General features: G+C 45.0%; 1 protein-coding gene across 1 annotated transcript in view; it reads right to left on the bottom strand.

Moving 5' to 3' along the window:
- Positions 1-1,329, bottom strand: part of PDLIM4 (PDZ and LIM domain 4) — a 46,309-nt gene extending 44,980 nt beyond the window's left edge. Inside the window, exon 1 of the mRNA XM_083871545.1 lies at positions 1,180-1,329. Within this exon, the coding sequence (XP_083727671.1) occupies positions 1,180-1,272 (93 nt within the window). The 5' untranslated portion in view covers positions 1,273-1,329. The remainder of the gene's footprint in view (positions 1-1,179) is intronic.
- Between the last annotated feature and the right edge of the window lie 17,289 nt (positions 1,330-18,618).

The raw sequence follows: 18,618 nt of genomic DNA on the forward strand, positions 1-18,618 counted from the left end.
GGGAGAACTAGAACTCTCCATGTCCAGGAGGGTCAGGGTGAACCCCCAAAGCCGAGTGTCCCCTGTCACAGCACAGCCCCAGGTGTGTGTGGGCACCTGCCCCCCCGGGCTGCACATCCAGCCCCACCTGCACCACCCCGGCCTTCCCTCCCTCCCTCCCTCCATCCATCCATCTCCTCCTGTTACTGCTCCAGAACAGCCCTCACTGGAGTCCCTGGAAAGGGACACTCCAAAGGACAAACAGAGACAAAGCCATGCAATAGACACGTTTGAACTCAAAGACAAACTAAATCTCTTTAAAACAGGCTCTTTTCCGTAATTATTTCTTTGAAACTCACGATACGTGTTTTCTCTTTTCTGTCCCAGCTCTGGCAGATGAATGAAAAAACGGCAAACAGCTCGTGTGCATTACAACAACATTTTTAAGCTACAGCTCCTTTCAAATGTACACAGTGTTTGTTCCAGCAGCTGCCCAGGGGAGGCCGGCAATCCTGCACAGCCCGACACGCCGGGAAGGCAAAGGCAAAGCAGCTCAGGGCACCCAGCCCTTTCCCGGGGCAGCCAGACGGCGATGGAAACATTATTGCCCACGGGAGTGTGCCCGGCTCACACACGGCACCTCATCCATCACACAGCCCATCACAGCACCTCCCGCAACCCTTCCCGCACGGGGGATGGTTTGTTTTCACATCTATCCGCACACAAAGCCTATTTCAAGCTATCTGCGGCGTCTTAGCAAAGAACTTTCCAGAACACATATTTGTGAGGTCAAACACAAGTGTGAGTACACTTTCACAGTAATTATTACCAGCCCACAGAGACCCCAGAACACTGCAGCCTGCATGGAGAAACTTCTTGCTGACTTAACTCATGCCTTCTTTAAAAACCCCAACAGCCTGTGAACTCAGTCCAGGGCACCAATCCAAACCCTGCGAACACTAAAAACTTTGAAAGCAGATCCTTATGAATTAACATCCAAAAAAACAAAGCACGGAGAATGCCGCTTAACGCTGGGAAAAGCGGCCGAAACAGCGGAAAGCTCAGAGGGGAGCACTTATTTGAGCGCACATCGGATAATCTGTCGCTCCAAAGAGCCCGAGCGCTGCCCCCGCCGGGCCCGGGCAGAGCCCCGGGTACCACCCGCCCCCCGCCCATCACCTGCGGCCGCTCCCAGCTCACCCTGGAGATGGTCAGCGGGGCGCTGAAATCTTTACCGCCCACCAAACGAAAGCCCCAGGGCGAAGGGCCGCGCAGGACCACCGAGTGTGACATAGCGGGGCGCTCCGTGCCCGCGGACTGCACCGCTCCGCTCCGCTCACCGGCCGCGGCTCCGAGCCCGGCACCGAGCGAGCCCGCCCCCCCGGAACGCCCCGCCTGCAGGGCGGGTCAGGGAGGAGGAATAGAGCCGGCCCGGCTGGCGGTGGGGGGGCTTTAGCTCGGATTTCCCCCTGAATCCTTTTATAAGTGGGGCGCGGAGCGACTGTTCGCAGTGGTGAAGTTACAGCGCTTTACTGGGAGTAAAACATGCGTTTGGTGTGCTCAAAGCCCCCCCATCACTGCAGTTTCATCCTCTGCAGTGCAAGGAAAATGATGCAATAGGTCAGTAAACGTTTGGTTGTGACTGTTTTATTCATTACAGTAAGTCTCCTGAATGAGAAAAAAAGTTCAAGGAAACAATCAGATTTGGTTTAAAGAAGTTTGTGGATCTTTCACGGTCATTACTTGAGCAACAGATAAACTTCCAAGAAAATGATCACAGAATCACAGAATGGTTTCATTTGGGATGGACCTGGAATGTCACCTCAATCCAACCCCCTGCTGTGGGCAGTGACAACTTCCACTATCCCAGGTTGTTCCAAGCCCTGTCCAGCCTGGCCTTGGACACTTCCAGGGATGGGGCAGCCACAGCTTCTCTGGGCAATCTGTGCCAGGGCCTCACCACCCTCACAGGGAGGAATTTCTTCCTAATATCCCATCTAAACTTGCCCTCTGTCAGTGTAAAGCCATTTCCCCTTGTTCTGTCTCTCCAGGCCCATGCTCCAAGTCCCTCTCCAGCTCTCTTGGAGCCCCTTTAGGCACTGGGAGAGGCTCTTAGTTGTTCCCAGAGCCTTCTCCTCTCCAGGCTGAATGCTCCCAGGTGTCTCAGTCTGTCCCCACAGCAGAGGTGCTCCAGCCCCCAGAGCATCTTCGTGGCCATTGTACCCGACATTCCTGTCCTTTCAGGGGTCTCTGGAGCAGCACTGCAGAGCAGATCTCTGGAGAGCACTGCAGAGGATCTCAGTTTCCTGGTGCTACAGCTGGATCAGTGACTGTTGGAGCACCATGGAGATGTCCATGCTGCCAGTGGGTGTTTAATGGGGTGGTTTGCAGGCACAGAGTGGTGGGTTGGAGGTGGGGTGGGTGGTCAGCAGAGGTGCTCAGCATGTCCCCCAGAAGTTGAGGAAAAAAGTCTCAAAATGTCTGTAAAATTTTCTTTTCTTTCTGAAAAGGGCTGGACTGGAATATCCCACTTGAAAAAAAGGACCTAGCAAAGGATTCATTGATGAAAAAATCCAGTTTCATTGAGTACCTTCTCGCTCCCTGGTTTCTGCAAGTTTGATTTATGTGCCATTTGCTGTGAAGGCTCTTTGCTTGTGACATGGGAAGGTTTGTGTGACTGGCTCATTGCTGTGCCCATGCTGGGCTTTGGTCTGGGACAGGGCTCAGAGCTGTGACTTTTAAATAGGCTCCTGAGCTGTCCTGCAGCTTTGGGATACAGCAGCATGAGTACAGTCTACACCCTCTGTCACTAACCTGAAACACAATACACTTGGTTTGCTCTGCTAGAAAGATGCCTGCAGAGGAGAGGTCCAGCTGCAGCCAATACCAGCAGAGCTTTCCCTTACTCTTTGTTCCTCACAAGCGCCTGCCTTCCCCAACAGAGGCTGCACAGGCTGACTTTTGTCTGGGTGATGAATCATACCTCCTTATTCCTGCATGATATCACCCAGCTTGCAGAAGCCTGGGAGTAGGCTGGTCTGAGGTTCCCTTGCTTGTGTTAGAAAATCCACCCAGACAAACAGCAAAATTCCTCTTGCAGAGAGACGGAGGGCTGGTTGATGTCCTACCTCTCCTGCTCTCACTGTTCAGTGATGAAGAGGATTCTCTGAAGGACAGAGTTAAAAATGTGCACGAGTGCAGTGTGTCAGCATTGGCATCTCCTTCCTCTCAGGAGGGAAAAGAAAAAAAATCTTTCTGTGAAAGGCCCTAAGTTTACTGGAAATAGCAACAATAAACCAGTGATATGGAAAAAAAAGAAGAGAAAAAACCTAAACCCGCAGTTCTGTAGAGTCAAACATTTCCCACTGCCATTCACTGGAGCTCCATTCCCTGGGTGGGTTCTGAACTGCACCCCGCTGTGAAGGGCAGCCCTGCTGTGCAGCAAAGCCTCAGGGTTTCCAAGTAATTCGCTGGCAGAGGCAGGAGATGATCAAAACACAGAAATCCCCTCTATTAGAGTATTCATTTCAAAAGCAGACAGGAAACTGCTGGCTCCAAGGCACTTTCTCTTCAAGGCTTTTTGAAAGCTCAGCCCAGATCACTCCTCATGGAACCGATGGCTCATCTAAAACTTAAGTAAAACAAAATTAGCCAAATTGGTATAAATTTGTGGGTATGTTTATTTCAAATGAGACCATATTACAGAATACACTACGCTGTGTGAAGTAGAGGCAGTTTTACTATGAATAAAACTGTATGCATTTGAATTGCTCCTGATGAGAAGTGTTGACATGTAGAGCAGCTCTCAGGATTCAGAACTGTATCAGGAACTAATATTGCATTCCTCTGTCATAGATGTTTCTCTCTGTGATGCAGGGAATGAGAACATTTGCCAAAGAGGTCCGTGGTTCACAGGTGTCCCATGTTCTCTCAGCTGCTCATACACCTTTTCACATGTGCTTTCTTTGAGCAAAGCAAACATGACTCTGCAGTCTACAAAGGACCCAGTCAGCTCTCACTTCAGCCACCTGAAGTGGGCTCATAAATTTCTAGAATGATAGAATGGTAGAATCACAGAATAGCTTAGGTTGGGTGGGACCTTAAAGATCAACTTTTTCCAACTCCCACTGACAGGAACATATTCCTCTAGAACAGGTTGCTCAGTGACAATTTTTCAATTCTCTTTTAGGTCATTTTCAAAAACTAATTGGAATTCTACTTCTGGCTGAGAAATTAACAGGACCAACAGTAGCTGAACCTTGCTGTGGGAGCAAGCCTAGATATCCAGCTGAAATACAGTATTGCTAGTGTGCTATTCTCCAGCTGAGCACTGAAACCCTACAGCAAGCTCTAACAAAGACCACACATTATTCAAAGGGAGGTCAAACACGTTCATGAATTCAATCTCATCACTCTGTTCACTTTATCTTTCCCTTCCCCGATATTTTCCTAGATGTTTGTTTCCAGTATTTTTCCACCCCAAAGCCTTATCGTAACCTCTTTGTTTCTTTTTTTGACTATTCCATTCAGGCTCTACTTTGCCACCAGTGACACTCTCAGTTTCCTTCCTTTGTTATCACAGACCAACTGCACAAACTATGGATCTTTGTGTCCCATTTTGAATGAACATTCACGTTTTCCATCTGCCACCCTCCCAATATTTAGCAGAGGTCTGTGTTTATCTGAGAGTCCTGATAGTGACCCTTCAAAGCTTTTTTTGGAACATCTGTCCATGTAAGAGTGGTTTAAAGCATCATTATGACTTGATAATTCTTCTCCAGGTCAGGAGATTTTCTTGCTTGTACAAATTGCCAAGAGGGCTCTGCCTGTTTCTTGTTAGAGCCATTTCAGTGGCTGAAGTTAGTCCTGAGTTATCCATCCCTGGAAGTGTTCAAGGCCAGGTGGGAAAGGTCTTGGAGCAACCTGGTCTGATGGAAGATGTCCCTGCCCATGGCAGGGGACTGGAATGGGTTTCAAGATCCCTTCCAACCCAGACCATTCTGTGGTTCTATGATTTAAAAGTCACTTTAAGCACCAAACCAGCTGTTAGCCTGTGGGTTGGCCTTACCAACAGCCACACTCCTGTTAAAATTGTGTGTCAGAGGCTCATGGTTTGTGTTTGAAAATCATTTGTTGGGAATGGTCATTTGTATTGTATGCTGGTTAGTCCTCTTCATATTATTGATTGGAAAAGGTGTCTGAAATTGATGCTGATCATATGAATTCAAAATCCTTGTGGGAGTAAAAAACTCCAAGCAATGTTTCATGGCATTTGTGCAATTTGCCCTCCCAGTAGTCAGTGTTTCTCAGAGTACAATCTCTTTTCCTTTCTTACATTAATCAGTAATCCTTGATTTTTTTCATCTTAATTTCCATTTCCATTGCCTCCATTTCTTTTCTGGTGCCTTCATTTCCCAAGAGGATTCACATACAACAGATTCTTAAGTGTTCTAGTTTATTTCTTTACTTAATAGTTAAAAAAAAAAAAAATAAATCCAAGACCTCAAGATCCTGTGAACAGTTAAATTTGAAACTCCTTACTTGGATTAAGTACAGGCAAATCTCAACCCTATGGCAGCTTTAGCTGCAGGTTTCCAAAGGATTACTTAATTTATAGGCTTTGCAGGATCTCTCAGATCTGAGTTATTATTTTGGCTTTTGAAAGTTCCTTGGCAGATGTCCAGGTGTTGGGAACTGTCATTCTGAATTCTGTTTAATTCATTTGTTTGTCTAAATCATTTCTAAGAAGTTTGTCTCATGGATCTAAGCATCCCACAGAGAAAAATCCAGCTGTGATAGAAACCATTAAGATAATGAAATTCTCATTCTCCAGTAGAATTCTCATTCCTCCAGTAGAATTTCTTCTCTGTAATCACGTTTAGGTGAAGAAGCCAGCTGCCTCCCAAGGCTTTGGAGATGTAAGGGATTACTGTGGAGAAAAACTGAGAGAATAGGTTTAGATTAGATATTAGGAAGAAATTCTTCTTTGTGAGGGTGGTGAGGCCCTGGCACAGGTTGCCCAGAAAGGCTGTGGCTGCCCCATCCCTGGGAGTGTTCAAGACCAGGCTGGATGGGGCTTGAAGCAGCATGGTCTAGTGGAAGGTGTTCCTGGCCATAGCAGGGGGTTGGATTGAGATGATCTTTAAGGTCTCTTCTAACCCAAAACATTCTATGAGTCTATAAAAACTAAGAAACTTCACTGTGCATAGTCAGATTAATCTTTGATTTGCAACATTGTGCCGCAGGAGCAGAGTCACAAAAGGGACAAAGGCAAATCCTTTGCCTTCGTAAGATGTGTTCAGAGGGTAAAATGCAGCAGGGCCTGACACAAAATGCAGTTTATTCTATTCTAGCAAATATTCATGAGACAATTCTAAGTCTTGCTCATCAGGCTACCAGTCATCTACCAGAACTTCATACGCTGGGGTTCTGCAACCTGCTCAGCAGCAAGGACAAGTCCCTGCCTCCCAGTCACTGCAGACTAAACACAAGATAAGAGCCTGTGGATGGATTTCCTAAGGGGAACACCAGGAAGCAATGACACAGCGTGGCCAGCTCACATCAGAGCTCAACAGCAGCCTGTCCTTGATAATGGCAACTCCACAGAAGGCTGTGGACAAGGATATGACTGACATCAGGGCTCACAGAAAGGTCAAAATATTACAAACAAACCACTTTATATATATATATATATAATTCCTTCTTACCAGTTTTGCTGGAAAATGACTTGGTTTAATGTTCATCCTATTCTCGGTCTCACTTTCCCTCCCAGAAGTCAGAGCAAACAGATGAGCAAGTGCCTGTTAGGTCATGTCTGACCTTTCTCACCTTACCCCCAGACTGAGACTAATGCTGTGACGAGCTGGGCAGCACAGAGCAGGCAGGTGGGGACTGTCCTGCTGCCCTGCCACACTCACTGCTGCTGCACCAAAGCACATCCTTGGGTCTTTTTCAGCTCACCTGTGTAGCTGCAAGCCTGGAATATATGGGCCAGATGGAAGAAGCTGGTCTGTTTGCTTGGAAGGGCCTGACAGTGGGCTCAGCTGCTGCTGACAATAAGGGCAGGATTAACCCCAGCTCTCTCCCTGTACCAGCTGTAACCTTTTCACAGCCATGCCACTGTGACCAATGGGCGGCATTTGAGAAAATCAAAAGAACTATTGACATCATATTGCAAGCAGAAGATGAGATTACAAGAGATCTGCTTTTTCTGCAAGGCTAATTGTTCCCATTATGGGATTAAACTGATGGATTTCCCATCAGAAACAGTGCCTGGAAGAACAAAGTCAAAACCTCTGGTCTAATGTGAGTCACTTCACTGAGCAGCTAAACACTGAGATTTTGTTGGTTTTTCTCTTGTGAAATCGTGACAGATGTCAGCTGTTGCTATATTCTGCAAACAAATTTGGCACATTTTTCTTTCACACAGTAGAATCCAAGCAATTTTACCTATCCAGCAGAGGAGCTCCCCAGCCTGGGGATTTCAGCATTAATCACCCTCTCTCTTGACTCTGTTTACAGTGATGCATCCTTTTTTGGGTGTTGTACGGCTCCAGAATGTAGACAACTGGAGAGAATTAAGCTGAATGTTCCCAATTTATGCAGGTCAAGGAAAGTTTGCCTTTTATCGTTCAGAGATAAGTACAGCAAACTAACTCTTTTTGAAAGGCTGAGCTCCACTGATGCCAGCATTAAGATTCAGTGATCACAAAGGTTCCTGTAGATGGATTTCATAGAAGTTTTCCATTCATTTCAGCCTTAAACTGATAGGGGGGACAGAGGGACAAACAGTACTCTAAGAAAGAGGGGATAAGTTTTGTGATATCTTATCCCAGTATGTTCTGCTGGAATTCATTTAGCCCAATCCATCAGCTGCTGTCTCACCCCATGTAAAGCATTCCTGCTGTGCTGAGGGTGTTCCATATGCTACCTGGGGAGAATCCAGAGGGATCAGTCCTCATCTAGTGTAAGAGGCTGTGCTCTGCAAAGTGTAAACTGCATGGTAAGGGCAAAACAATGCTGGTAGAGTAGCTCAGGGGGTGAGAACAGGACGTGAGGCACAGAGCTCAGCTCCTGGGGCAGATGCTTTCTCCCTCCACTCAGACTGTTACTCATCACTTCCAGGACTTGCAGAAGTGTCTATAGAGGCCCAAGGCATCTCCTCACACCACAGGCTCTACTCACTAATGCACATTTATGTCACATCTTAGGGACTGAAGGGAACATCCCCTAGAAGAATGTGGAAAATGCAGTGCATAATTGGGGGTGTTTATCCCAGAGGAGAGAGGCATGTTAACAGTTTGAACTCTCCCAATTTCCTGAATTTGTCGGTTCATCAGAAGAGGATTTCCAAGAATCTTTTGAAAAATATTGTGCTTGAACTTTGAGGTGAAATGCTATGAGGTGCTCATACTGGACAAAAGATTAAGCAATCATTATCCACGAGCAAGAAATGAAGAAACTCAATAATACAAAATGAAGAAACTCCTTCCTGGTGTCATAGGCTTTAGTTTATGCCATATTTAGTTTCCTGTAAAGAAACAAATAGACTAAACCTTCATCTCACTACTAAGGCTTTCGGGCCAGAGTTAAGATGCTTTAGTGTCCAAATCCTGCAGTTTCTGGGAGAGAATCTCCTGGGCACCAACTGAGACCAAAAACAGGTAAATAACATGCCAATAGAATTTTAAAGATTGTTATAACAATTCAAGATTGGTCTTTTGAATTACTATGTCTTGTCTTAGTTCTCTCTTAATATCCCCGAAGTTTGCACTTGTGCACCCAGATTTCACAAATATAACAGCAGAAATTCCAAACCCTGAACACAGGCAGTGACTTCATTGAATAGGCAAAAAAAAAAAAAAAAAAAAAAAAAAAAAAAAAAAAAAAAAAAAAAAAAATCAAAGTAATTGCCAATATTTCTGTTCTAGCACATAAGCAGGAATTCATAAATGCTTGCAGGAATGTAACATATCGGCCTCCTTAAACAGCCATATCCTGTTTCTTTTGTTTCCTTTTCTGCCTTTGCAGTGACTGTTGCTACAACACCATCCATCACGGCTCCTTTCATCTGTCAGGCCCTCCAGCCGCCCGCCCACAGCTCCATACCTGTTTCCCCAGGTCTGAGCTCTCTGGATTTCCCCCATGTTTGTTGTTTCAGGGTGTAGATGCTCATCCTTTGCAGCTGGAGCTGTGTGGGCAATGCAGGGACTCTCCAGTTCCTCAGAACCCCTCCTGTACCAGCTCGGCCAGTTGCATGAATAGGTTTCAGTCAAGCAAGATTAGACTTGGCAGGTTTTGTCACAGGGCATTCATACTGGGCACTGAAATTAGTGTTAAATGGACACAGTCTAGGCTGAGACTGAGAGTGTGGTGGCTGCAGTCAGAGGACAACACACATCATCATCCCAGTTCAGAGAAGTTCAAGCACATCTTTCCTCTGCTGTTATTAGATCCTTAACACATTAATTTTGTGGCTGATCAGCTGCAGGCTCCTGTTGCTGAAGATGCTCCTCTGCTCTCTCCAGAGCATTGCCCCAGGATATCTTCTGGAGCATATTCCTTGAAAAAACTGATGCTACACAAATGCTAATTTAATTTCCTTTTACCCCTCATTCCAAGCATCCAGTTACTGGGCTGTGGAAAAGCTGAGCCTGAAATAAACCTTTAAAGTATTTTTAAGGATTTGTCGTTACTCAGAGAAATAGGTCTGACATTCACTTGAGAGCAAGGAAGTGGAGGGAACAAAATGGGTTACTCAGAAACTTCCTCAGCCAGGCCAAAGCTCTGCCTTCAGCTTCATCTGGGCAACTCATTTAGGCTGAGAGAGATGTGTCACATGATTTGGAGCAGGATCTGCCCTTGGAGCTTAAATAACCTGAATGATATTTAAGAACCTGCAAGGCTGTTTGGTGATATTGCACAAACCTTATCTAGCAGGATTGAAAACTGTGATCCAAGAGTCAGTGATGTCGATAGAAAAGATCCCACCAGTGATGGTGGGAATGTTGATTCAATGAGCAGTTTGCCCATTATCCCAAGTGTCCAGTGAGCATTAGGATTACCATGGATTCCACCTAAAAAAGGGTCAAGGTCTCACTGTTGCTTTTTTAACACACGTGGCCCTTATGTTCTTCAGCCTTTTTCTGCTTTTCTTAGGAAAGGGTATGACCTGACTATGGGAAAAAATGCCTTATGTCTGACAAAATAATAACGATCACTTAAAATCCAAGGAGCATGAAAAGCAAATGTTATTAACATTGAACTGTTTGTCTGCTTCAAGCACAGTATTACACTATGGTAATGAATATATGTCTGTACTTTAATTTATTATTAAGAAAATAGCACCCATCTGCCTCTCTAACCAAGGCACTTAAGAGCCTTCTGCAAACATTAGCTCCAAATTTGTCCTCACACACAGAATAAATAATGTTTAACAAATAAATGATACCGTGGCATAAAATGGTTAAATAACAAGTTCCAAGACAAATAGTCCTGCTAGAAATTGTACCCAATCTCTTAGTTCACTCTCCTGCAGTTTAAGCAAATGATGGATGTGTCTGAGAAACCCACAAAGGACTGAGGGTCCTCTTCTGTCCCATCAATTGTCCTGAGGTCCAACTGGATACACTACCAGTTAAGAGAAAGAACTAATGACGTTCCACCAAAGATATTTCATCTGTTAAAGATACCACAGAAAATAACACTTGGTTGCCAAAGAATAGGATCTTTTATGAATGTTTAGGCATGCAAGGTGAGGTGTGACAAGATCAAACAGAACCTAGCAATTCTGATGCTCATAAAATGAGCAAGAAGGGCGAATCATTCAACTTTTTAAATTCTTCCACGACTCTTTAAAGATTTAATATGCAGTAGTTGTTTTGGGGTTTTTTTTTTTTTTTTGGTCAGCTTTAAATCTTCACAGTGCTCTAAAACTCTTTATTTATTCTCAGCAACCCCAACACTGATCTGTGGATGGTTCTGCTAAGCTTAGCCAGAGGGTGCCCTGCTGTGCAGCCCTGTGCCATGGCCCCAGCCTGCCTGTTCCCAGGAAAACCTTGCCTGGCTCAAGATCCATTGTTTTTCTTTAGTTCACCCCAAAGCCTTTCACTGCTTCCTTTAATATCTTTATTTCAGCACTACTTTTAAAATCATCAGTGTCACTGCCTAGGGAGAGAGAATACAAATACTTGGCACAGGTGGACATTTACTTTTCAGTTTTCATGGATGTGGAGTCAGTTGTGCCTGTTCAGAATGTCTCAGGAGAAGCATGAATAGTTTAAACATGTGTTCAAGAAAGATTTTTAGTTTATGGGTCCCCAGGTATTATTCCAAGTTGTGCTTTGGTAAAAGTTTTCAAATAGGTGAACTATAGTTCTTTTAAAGGAGACTGAAAAAATAATTGAGCACAGAAGGAATATTCTTCAGAGCACACTTTGCAGAGGAAGTGAAACTCAGTGCGGCTCCAGCCCCTCACCCACTCAGCTCCCCAGGAAGCCACAGCCCAGCCACTCTGCAGCCACACGAATTATCCCAAGACAAGGGCAGTTTAAATTAGATATTAGGCAGAAATTCTTCCCCATGAGGGTGTGTGCTGAGGCCATGTCATAGATTGCCCAAAGAAGCTGTGGATGTCCAATCCCTGAAAGGGTTCCAGGCCAGGTTGGATGGGGCTTGGAGTAAGCTGGTCTAGTAGAAATCGTCCCTGCACATGGCAGGGGGTTGAACTAGAAAAAGCTTTAAAGCTGCCTTCCAACCCAAAACATTCCATGATTCTATGAGGGAGAGATGTATAGTGCTCTTGAAATGCTACAGAAAGCTCGAGCATCTTGGTGGTTCATAAACTGAAGCTGGGATGGAGCAAGCACGTAGCTGAGTTAACAGCAGAGGGGTTTCTTTGCATCTGCAGTCACTGAGCATCAACTGCTGATGACTCACTTGGAAATGATTTGTTGGCAGCTTGTCCCCAGCCAGCACACAGCCTCCATCCCACCACTCCCACTGACCCCCTGGCTGCACACGCTGTCTCCATGGTGTCGGGCAGGGATGAAATCCAGCTGACAACAATAGATACCACAGGAAAAAATCCCCAAGAGTTTCTGCTCCTGTGAGGGATTTGACAATGGAAATAGGGGAAGTCCCTTTGCTAGATTTGGCAAAAAAAAATTTGGACAGTGCTGTCAGGAAAATATTCTTCACTGAATGAATGATGCAGCTTTTTTTGGTCTTTTCTGTATTTTTGTGACTATGAAAATGGAATTAATGAGTAAGAGGACCTTACAGCTGGTGTCCAACTCAACAGTTACAACATGCTGAGGGAAGCACACTTTTTCTTTCCTTTTGGACAACCAAATGTGGTATTTTTAGACCCATAGAGAGTTTTCTCCTCTGTAATGATGTAAGGTTCCTGTAGCTCATCAGATTTGATTGCCCAATGTAAAAAGCTAAAAAGAGACAAAATTGAACACCCCATCATGTCTGAGCCTCAGCTCAAGGCAGGATGTCAAGAAGAGACTTTTGGCTGCTGAATCAATCACACCCAAGCGGAGGAGAAGGCAGGACACAGAACCCAAACAAACCACAAAGCCTGATTCTAGCTTGAACTGAACTCCTGCTAATGTACGTCTATTTATGGAGTTGTTTGATGTTAGACAGAATATTAAGCTACTTTATGGCCGCTTCATTTGAGAGAAAATATGTGATGACCTAAACAAATACCAAAATCCACAAATTATACCCAGGTGGCAAATTTATTGTTCATGTTTTTAGAGGCATTTTTTCTGTAATCCTCCTCATGGGCGGCTGATTGGCGAGGCTGGATCCCTGGATGGTGTCAGCCTGTGTAATTGTGTCCACTGTATTCATCTCTGCTGATTTGTGCCAGCTAACAATTTGCCCCATGCATTTTAAGGTTCTAAGGTTGGATGGGGCTTGTAGCAACCTGGTTTAGTGGAAGATGTCCCTGCTTATGGCTAGGCGTTGAACTGAGATGAGCATTAATGTTCCTTCTCACCCAAACCATTCCATGACTCTGTCATTCTTTGTAGATAGAAATCTAGAAATCTCCTCTTCTTCCACTTCTCCCACTCCCAGCACTGTGTAACTCCTCTATAAATTGTTATTAGCTTTTTCTGTCTTCTGTTTTTTCCTCTCTTAGGCAACCAAATCACATTCACCTAAAGCTTTCTATGCAAGAAATTAAAGTAATTTCCTTTGAACATTCATTTGAGGCGTGTTAGTTTATAAAGAAATCTAGTTCTCTTGCATCGCCCTTCCCAGGCACTTCCTTTGCATTCCTGAGTGGCGTGTCAGGAGGAAATGCAGGTGCCTCAACCTTTGGCTGCTGGCACCCATCACCATGGGAGAACAAAAGTGTGAAGTGGTGTGCCTAGAATAGCCAGCCCAATGGTTTTCTAAATCTCCCCAGCATATAAAGCTTGCAGCTTCTAATTATAGATGCTAAGCACTCCTAAGGAAAAAAAAATAATAATAAAAACAAAATATATATTTTCTATTGATGTATAAACCATAGAGGATCAATTACAGATGTGCTGTGAGCCACCATCAATGTGGGGACTTAACAAATGGCTGCTGTGCCCTGTCATGCATGGGGACATTTCTATGATGCTTTGTATAAAATTTGGGTTTTCCTTGTTGGGCACATGGTCCCTTCTCTGCTGACCCACTCACTAAAAGCAACAGGACATTTTAGGTGGATGTTCACAGACAGACATGTGTTCCAGGTGATACATCCTGCAAAGATGCCCCCAAATAATTTTGGGGTGTAGAAAAAACCTTTCTGGCCCATTGGAAGTGCCTGAGAATGAAACTGCTGAGTGAGGCTGGAGCCTAAATGGGGTTTACTTTTGCTGAATGCTCTGAGGGGCCCCTAAAGACTTTGTATTGGCTCCAAGCCAACCCATGTGAGCATTCCCGTCAGTGTGGCTTTTGGAGCAGGCCAAGGAGCAGTAAATGGATTGCTTGCGATATTTCCCAGGCATTTGCTTTATAGTCACTGAAGACAAAGTGTATTTGGTTTCTAATGAAACAGGGATGTTTCTCAGCATAATGAAGTTCCTGTCCTTGTTTTGTTTTTTGTAGCCCAGCATTACGTGACATATAAAACCACCCCATTTGTTTTGCATTGACTGGAAATAAATTCCCCCATAAGACCACCACTGAGCAGATATTATCACAGAGGCCAGCCCCACTCCCACATTCCTGTCTCCTGGACCCCCAGCCCTGGCTTATCTTGCTGCAGGGCATTAGTAGCTTACTGATGCTGGGTGTGTTCATGCAGTGTCCACCCCGTGCAGGCACAGCACACACTTCCTGGCATGGAGTAATGGTGTATCCCATACAGGCACCAAGCCCCAGTTCTGTCAGGAATGTGTCACTCTCATGCCACAGCACGTGTTAAGTCCTAATTTCCATGGGCCTTTTCCAGCCAGATATGCCCCATGCTCCATCCCACAGTACAGCTGGATGTGTAAATGCCTGCAACATTTCTGTGTGAGTGCAAATGCATGTGCTTTGTTGAGAATAGTGTTTTATCCAGAGGCAAAACACAACTATATTGTAAACTGTGATCATAATAAATAATAAATCATATGGCAAATAAAATCATATGGTGGATATGACTGGGATATTCTGGTTTGGGGCTTTTAGTGTAAGGAGATTTTTTTGTGGCAATAGTTCCTCTTTCTATGGCTGAGAGAGTCAGGATTGGTCAGCTTGGAGAAGTGGAAGCTCTAGGGAAACTCATTGCAGCCTTACAGTACTTAAAGGGTGTCCATTAAAAAGAGGGAGAGTGATTTTTACAGAGGCAGATAATGATAGGACAAGAGGAGGTGGTTTAAAATTAAAAGAGGAGAGTTTTAGATTTAGCATTAAGAAGAAATTCTTCCCTGTAATAGTGGTGGAGCACTGACACAGGTTGCTCAGAGAAGTTGTGGCTTCCCCATTGCTGGAACTGTTCAAGGCCAGTTGGGTGGTGCTTAGAGCAACTTGCCCATGGCAGGGAATTGGAATTACACGATTTTTAATGTCTCTTCTTCACAAACCATTCTATAATTCAATGATTGCCCATCTGTGGGGGTAATGGTGGAGTGTTTTGTCACTGGGGCAGCTCTGTAGACCCTGGTGTGTCTCTTTGAGCCAACTGCAGTCCTGGCTTTTCTTCCTGCCCTCCTGGGAGTAATTCAAGCCAGGGCAGATGACAGACCTGGCCCCAGGCAGGAACTGCTATGTCCCTCTTCCTGGTGACTCCAGGGTCAGGAGAAGTGACCTGACGGAGGTCTTTGGGGACAAAAGCATGGTCCATGTCTTTCAAATTGCAATCCTGTGAATTCACAGAAACCCATCCTTCCTGCTCCCTGTGCCTGGTGGTTATGGTGCCTTGGGGAGCCAGCACCATTTTGCAAGAGCAGGAAGGGAATGTGCTTGGAGAGATTGGCAGCTCCTCTCAGTGCTCCCTGATCTTCCAATTGGGTATTTCCAAAGCACACAGAGAATCAAGCATGCTTCTATGGATGCTTTCCACACAAAGCCTGCTTGCAGAATTTACAGGCTGTGCAGGGTCTCCATTTCCTACAGAGTCTGGAAGTCATGTTAGGAGCACCTGCTTCTCTTCACGGACAATAACTAACATACAATCCTGTATTTCTGCTGCGTTAAATGAAGGGATTACTCCCTAAAGGACTCAGTACAGAATTCCTGTGTTGTTAAAGATGTGCCAACATTTTATTTGCAAATCTTTGGTTCCCACCAAAGTTAGTGGAAAGATGGCTTTAAACTTGCTGGCGCCCTAAAGTGAGTTCACTTCAGGATAACCCTGAGGAAACTTTTTTTTTTTTTAATGCAGAAAGAATCATATATTCCACTTGCTGTGATTGCCAAGGAAAAAATTAATAGGGTTTTTTATTTTTTAGCTTGAGGCTTTTTGCTTTTTTGCTGTAGGACCAGGTGCTCACAAATGTGTGTATGCTGGCCTACACTGTTGGTATAGTGCTACTATTAATAACAACCTGGCCAGAAAAAAGAATCTGATCCTGTTAAGAAATGGGTTACACAACTCCCAGTGTATCGTGTGTATCTTGAATTGAATCCAACCAATCTTGATTAATTCGTGTTCAACTACTAAATCTACAGTTGGAATTAAATTCAGGGCAACAGCAATGTTCTATAGAATCTGAGTTTCTAATAAATTCATATAAATGTTTCATTTAAATGATTGCATCTTCAGCTTGGATGTATTTTTTTTACTTTATGATCAGAGGATCATAAGGATTTGTTCTTTTCTTATTCATTCCTTGAGCCTAACCAGCAAAATTGTTGCCTTTTTTGTATGTGACTGTGGCCAAAAGGGATGTTATAAATCTCAGACTGCAGCATTTTGGGTATCAGAGGCTGTTTTTACACCAGAAGACAAGTTCAGGTTGCCAGTGGAGTTGTTTATTAGGAATCCTGCCAATTAAATGCTGAAGATATGCTTTGTGTTTACATCCCTTGGTTGTACAGGGCCGTGCTCACCCTGACTAAACACAGTTTATTTTCAGCTGCTGCCCTCTCCTTCCTTTCCAGCTGTTTGAATTGCTGTGCCACAGCAAGAAATGCATGGAGGCATTTTAGCCAGAACGCCCAAATTCCTGTCACCACCTTCACGGTAGCAGCTGTGAGTCCTGGCTTGGAAGAACAACACTGAGAGGCTGGAGCCAGCAGTGCTGACCTTGGCTGCTGAATCCTGAGGAGCAGAGCAGGGAGCAGCCCTTCCCTGTGGCTGGAAAGTGCCGGTGGAGTTAGTCACTCCCATGGCTCCTCTATGAGCAGCTCACTCAGCCTCTTTGCTTGCTTTAGTCTGGAGAGTACCTCAGTTAAGGAAGCTTTGCCAATTTGTCTCACACACTGCTGGCCCCACGCAGTGACTCACTGCTAACTATTTCTTTGAGGGAATCAGAGGTGGTTCTTAAGTGTGGATTTTTATTGGCACAGACAACACAGGAGTCTGTATTCCATTTCACCCAGGAACCCAGACGTGGCAGGGAGGACAGGCCCAGACAGGGACCGTGATCAAGGAGGGTGTCCACCTGCATTGAAAACAAGCAGGTTCCTAAAAGGAGCCCAGTGGGTGCACCAATGGGGGCAGGACGGGTTGAGGAGGGCAGAAATGCAGGGGTTCCCAGCTGCTTGCTATGAAAGAGCAGGGAACATGTCCTCACTTGTCACCACTCTGCCCTAGGATTAGCATCCTTGTCAAAGGGAGTTTGCTGGCTCTGCTGTAAACATCCCCTTGTACAAAGAACTCCACTAAGTCAGGCTGCTCTGTGTTGTGCCCAGTGCAGGATGGTCATGCAGGGGCTGAGGCAGGTCACAGCCCTTTGCCCTGCCTCCTCCTCCCTCTCCCTGTGGGACACGCAGCTTCCTCCTGATAGAGTCAAGGAATGATTTGAGTTGGAAGAGACCTTAGAGACCATCTCAATCCAAGCCCCCTGCCATGGGCAGGGACACCTTCCACTAGACACCGGGTTGCTCCAAGCCCTGTCCAACCTGGCCTTGAACACTTGAAGGTTTGGGACAGCCACAGCTTCTCTGGGCAGCCTGTGCCAGTGCTTCAACACCCTCACATGGAGGAATTTCTTCCTAATATCCAATCTAAAGCCAACCTCCATCAGTTTGAAGCCATTCCCCCTTGTTCTGTCGCTGTAGGCCTTTTGTCCAAAGTCCTCTCCAGCTCTCCTGGAGCCCCTTTAGGCACTAAAATGTGTTTTAAGGTCTCCCTGGAGCCATTTTTCTCCAGGCTGAATAACCAAGCTCTCCCAGGCTGTCCTGAGAGCAGAGGGTCTCCAGCCCTCAGAGTATCTTTTTGACCTCCTATGGATCTCCTCTTCTTGTTGGAAGGACCTACCCCTATGTTCTCATCTTCATCCTCTGCAGGAACAGAGCGAGGATTTCCCTGTCTCAGCTCTGCACCTTAGTAATTCCAAGCAGCTCTCCTTGGGTCCCAGCTCACTGCTTTGTTTTCCAAACTGCTCTTTGGTAAAGTCAGAAAGACTTAGAGAGGCAGAAATGTACTTGACTCCACCTCCAGACAGTATCTTGCAAACTTGGAAGCACTGGGACCTTATTTCTGGCCTCTGATGTGGACAGCAGATGTGAGCAAAACATTTAGTGTAATAATGGTGTTAGCAAGAACCAAATTGCTAACTTGGTTGTGAATAAAAATAATCACTCTGCCAGACCATTGCCATGAAAACTCTAAGAGCAATGAAATCAGACTGGTCTGGAATGAAACCCACTCATTGTATCAGAATCATCTTGTGCACATTCACTGCCAAGTATGTTGGCTTTTGGGTTGTTTGACAAAATATGGCCTCAGCTGCTCTCTGCTGTTTGGCACCATGTCAGGACAACATCGAAAACAGGGAATCCTATTCCACAGACTTCTAGAAAGGTGAAAAATAAAAAAGGAAAATAAAGACAAAGAGTATTTTATATACTTCTAAAATATTTTTTATAGTAGCAATGATGCAAGCAAGAAATTGAATGGATTTTGTGTGATTTTTATTTCCTGGCTACAAATGGGATTTTTTTGTGGGGGAGAAAGTTCATAAAGCTTCTCTGCTATTTATCCCTTTGACCTCT

Source organism: Zosterops lateralis, assembly GCF_965231275.1.
Source record: "Zosterops lateralis genome assembly, chromosome: 14".
Lineage (NCBI taxonomy): Eukaryota > Metazoa > Chordata > Aves > Passeriformes > Zosteropidae > Zosterops > Zosterops lateralis.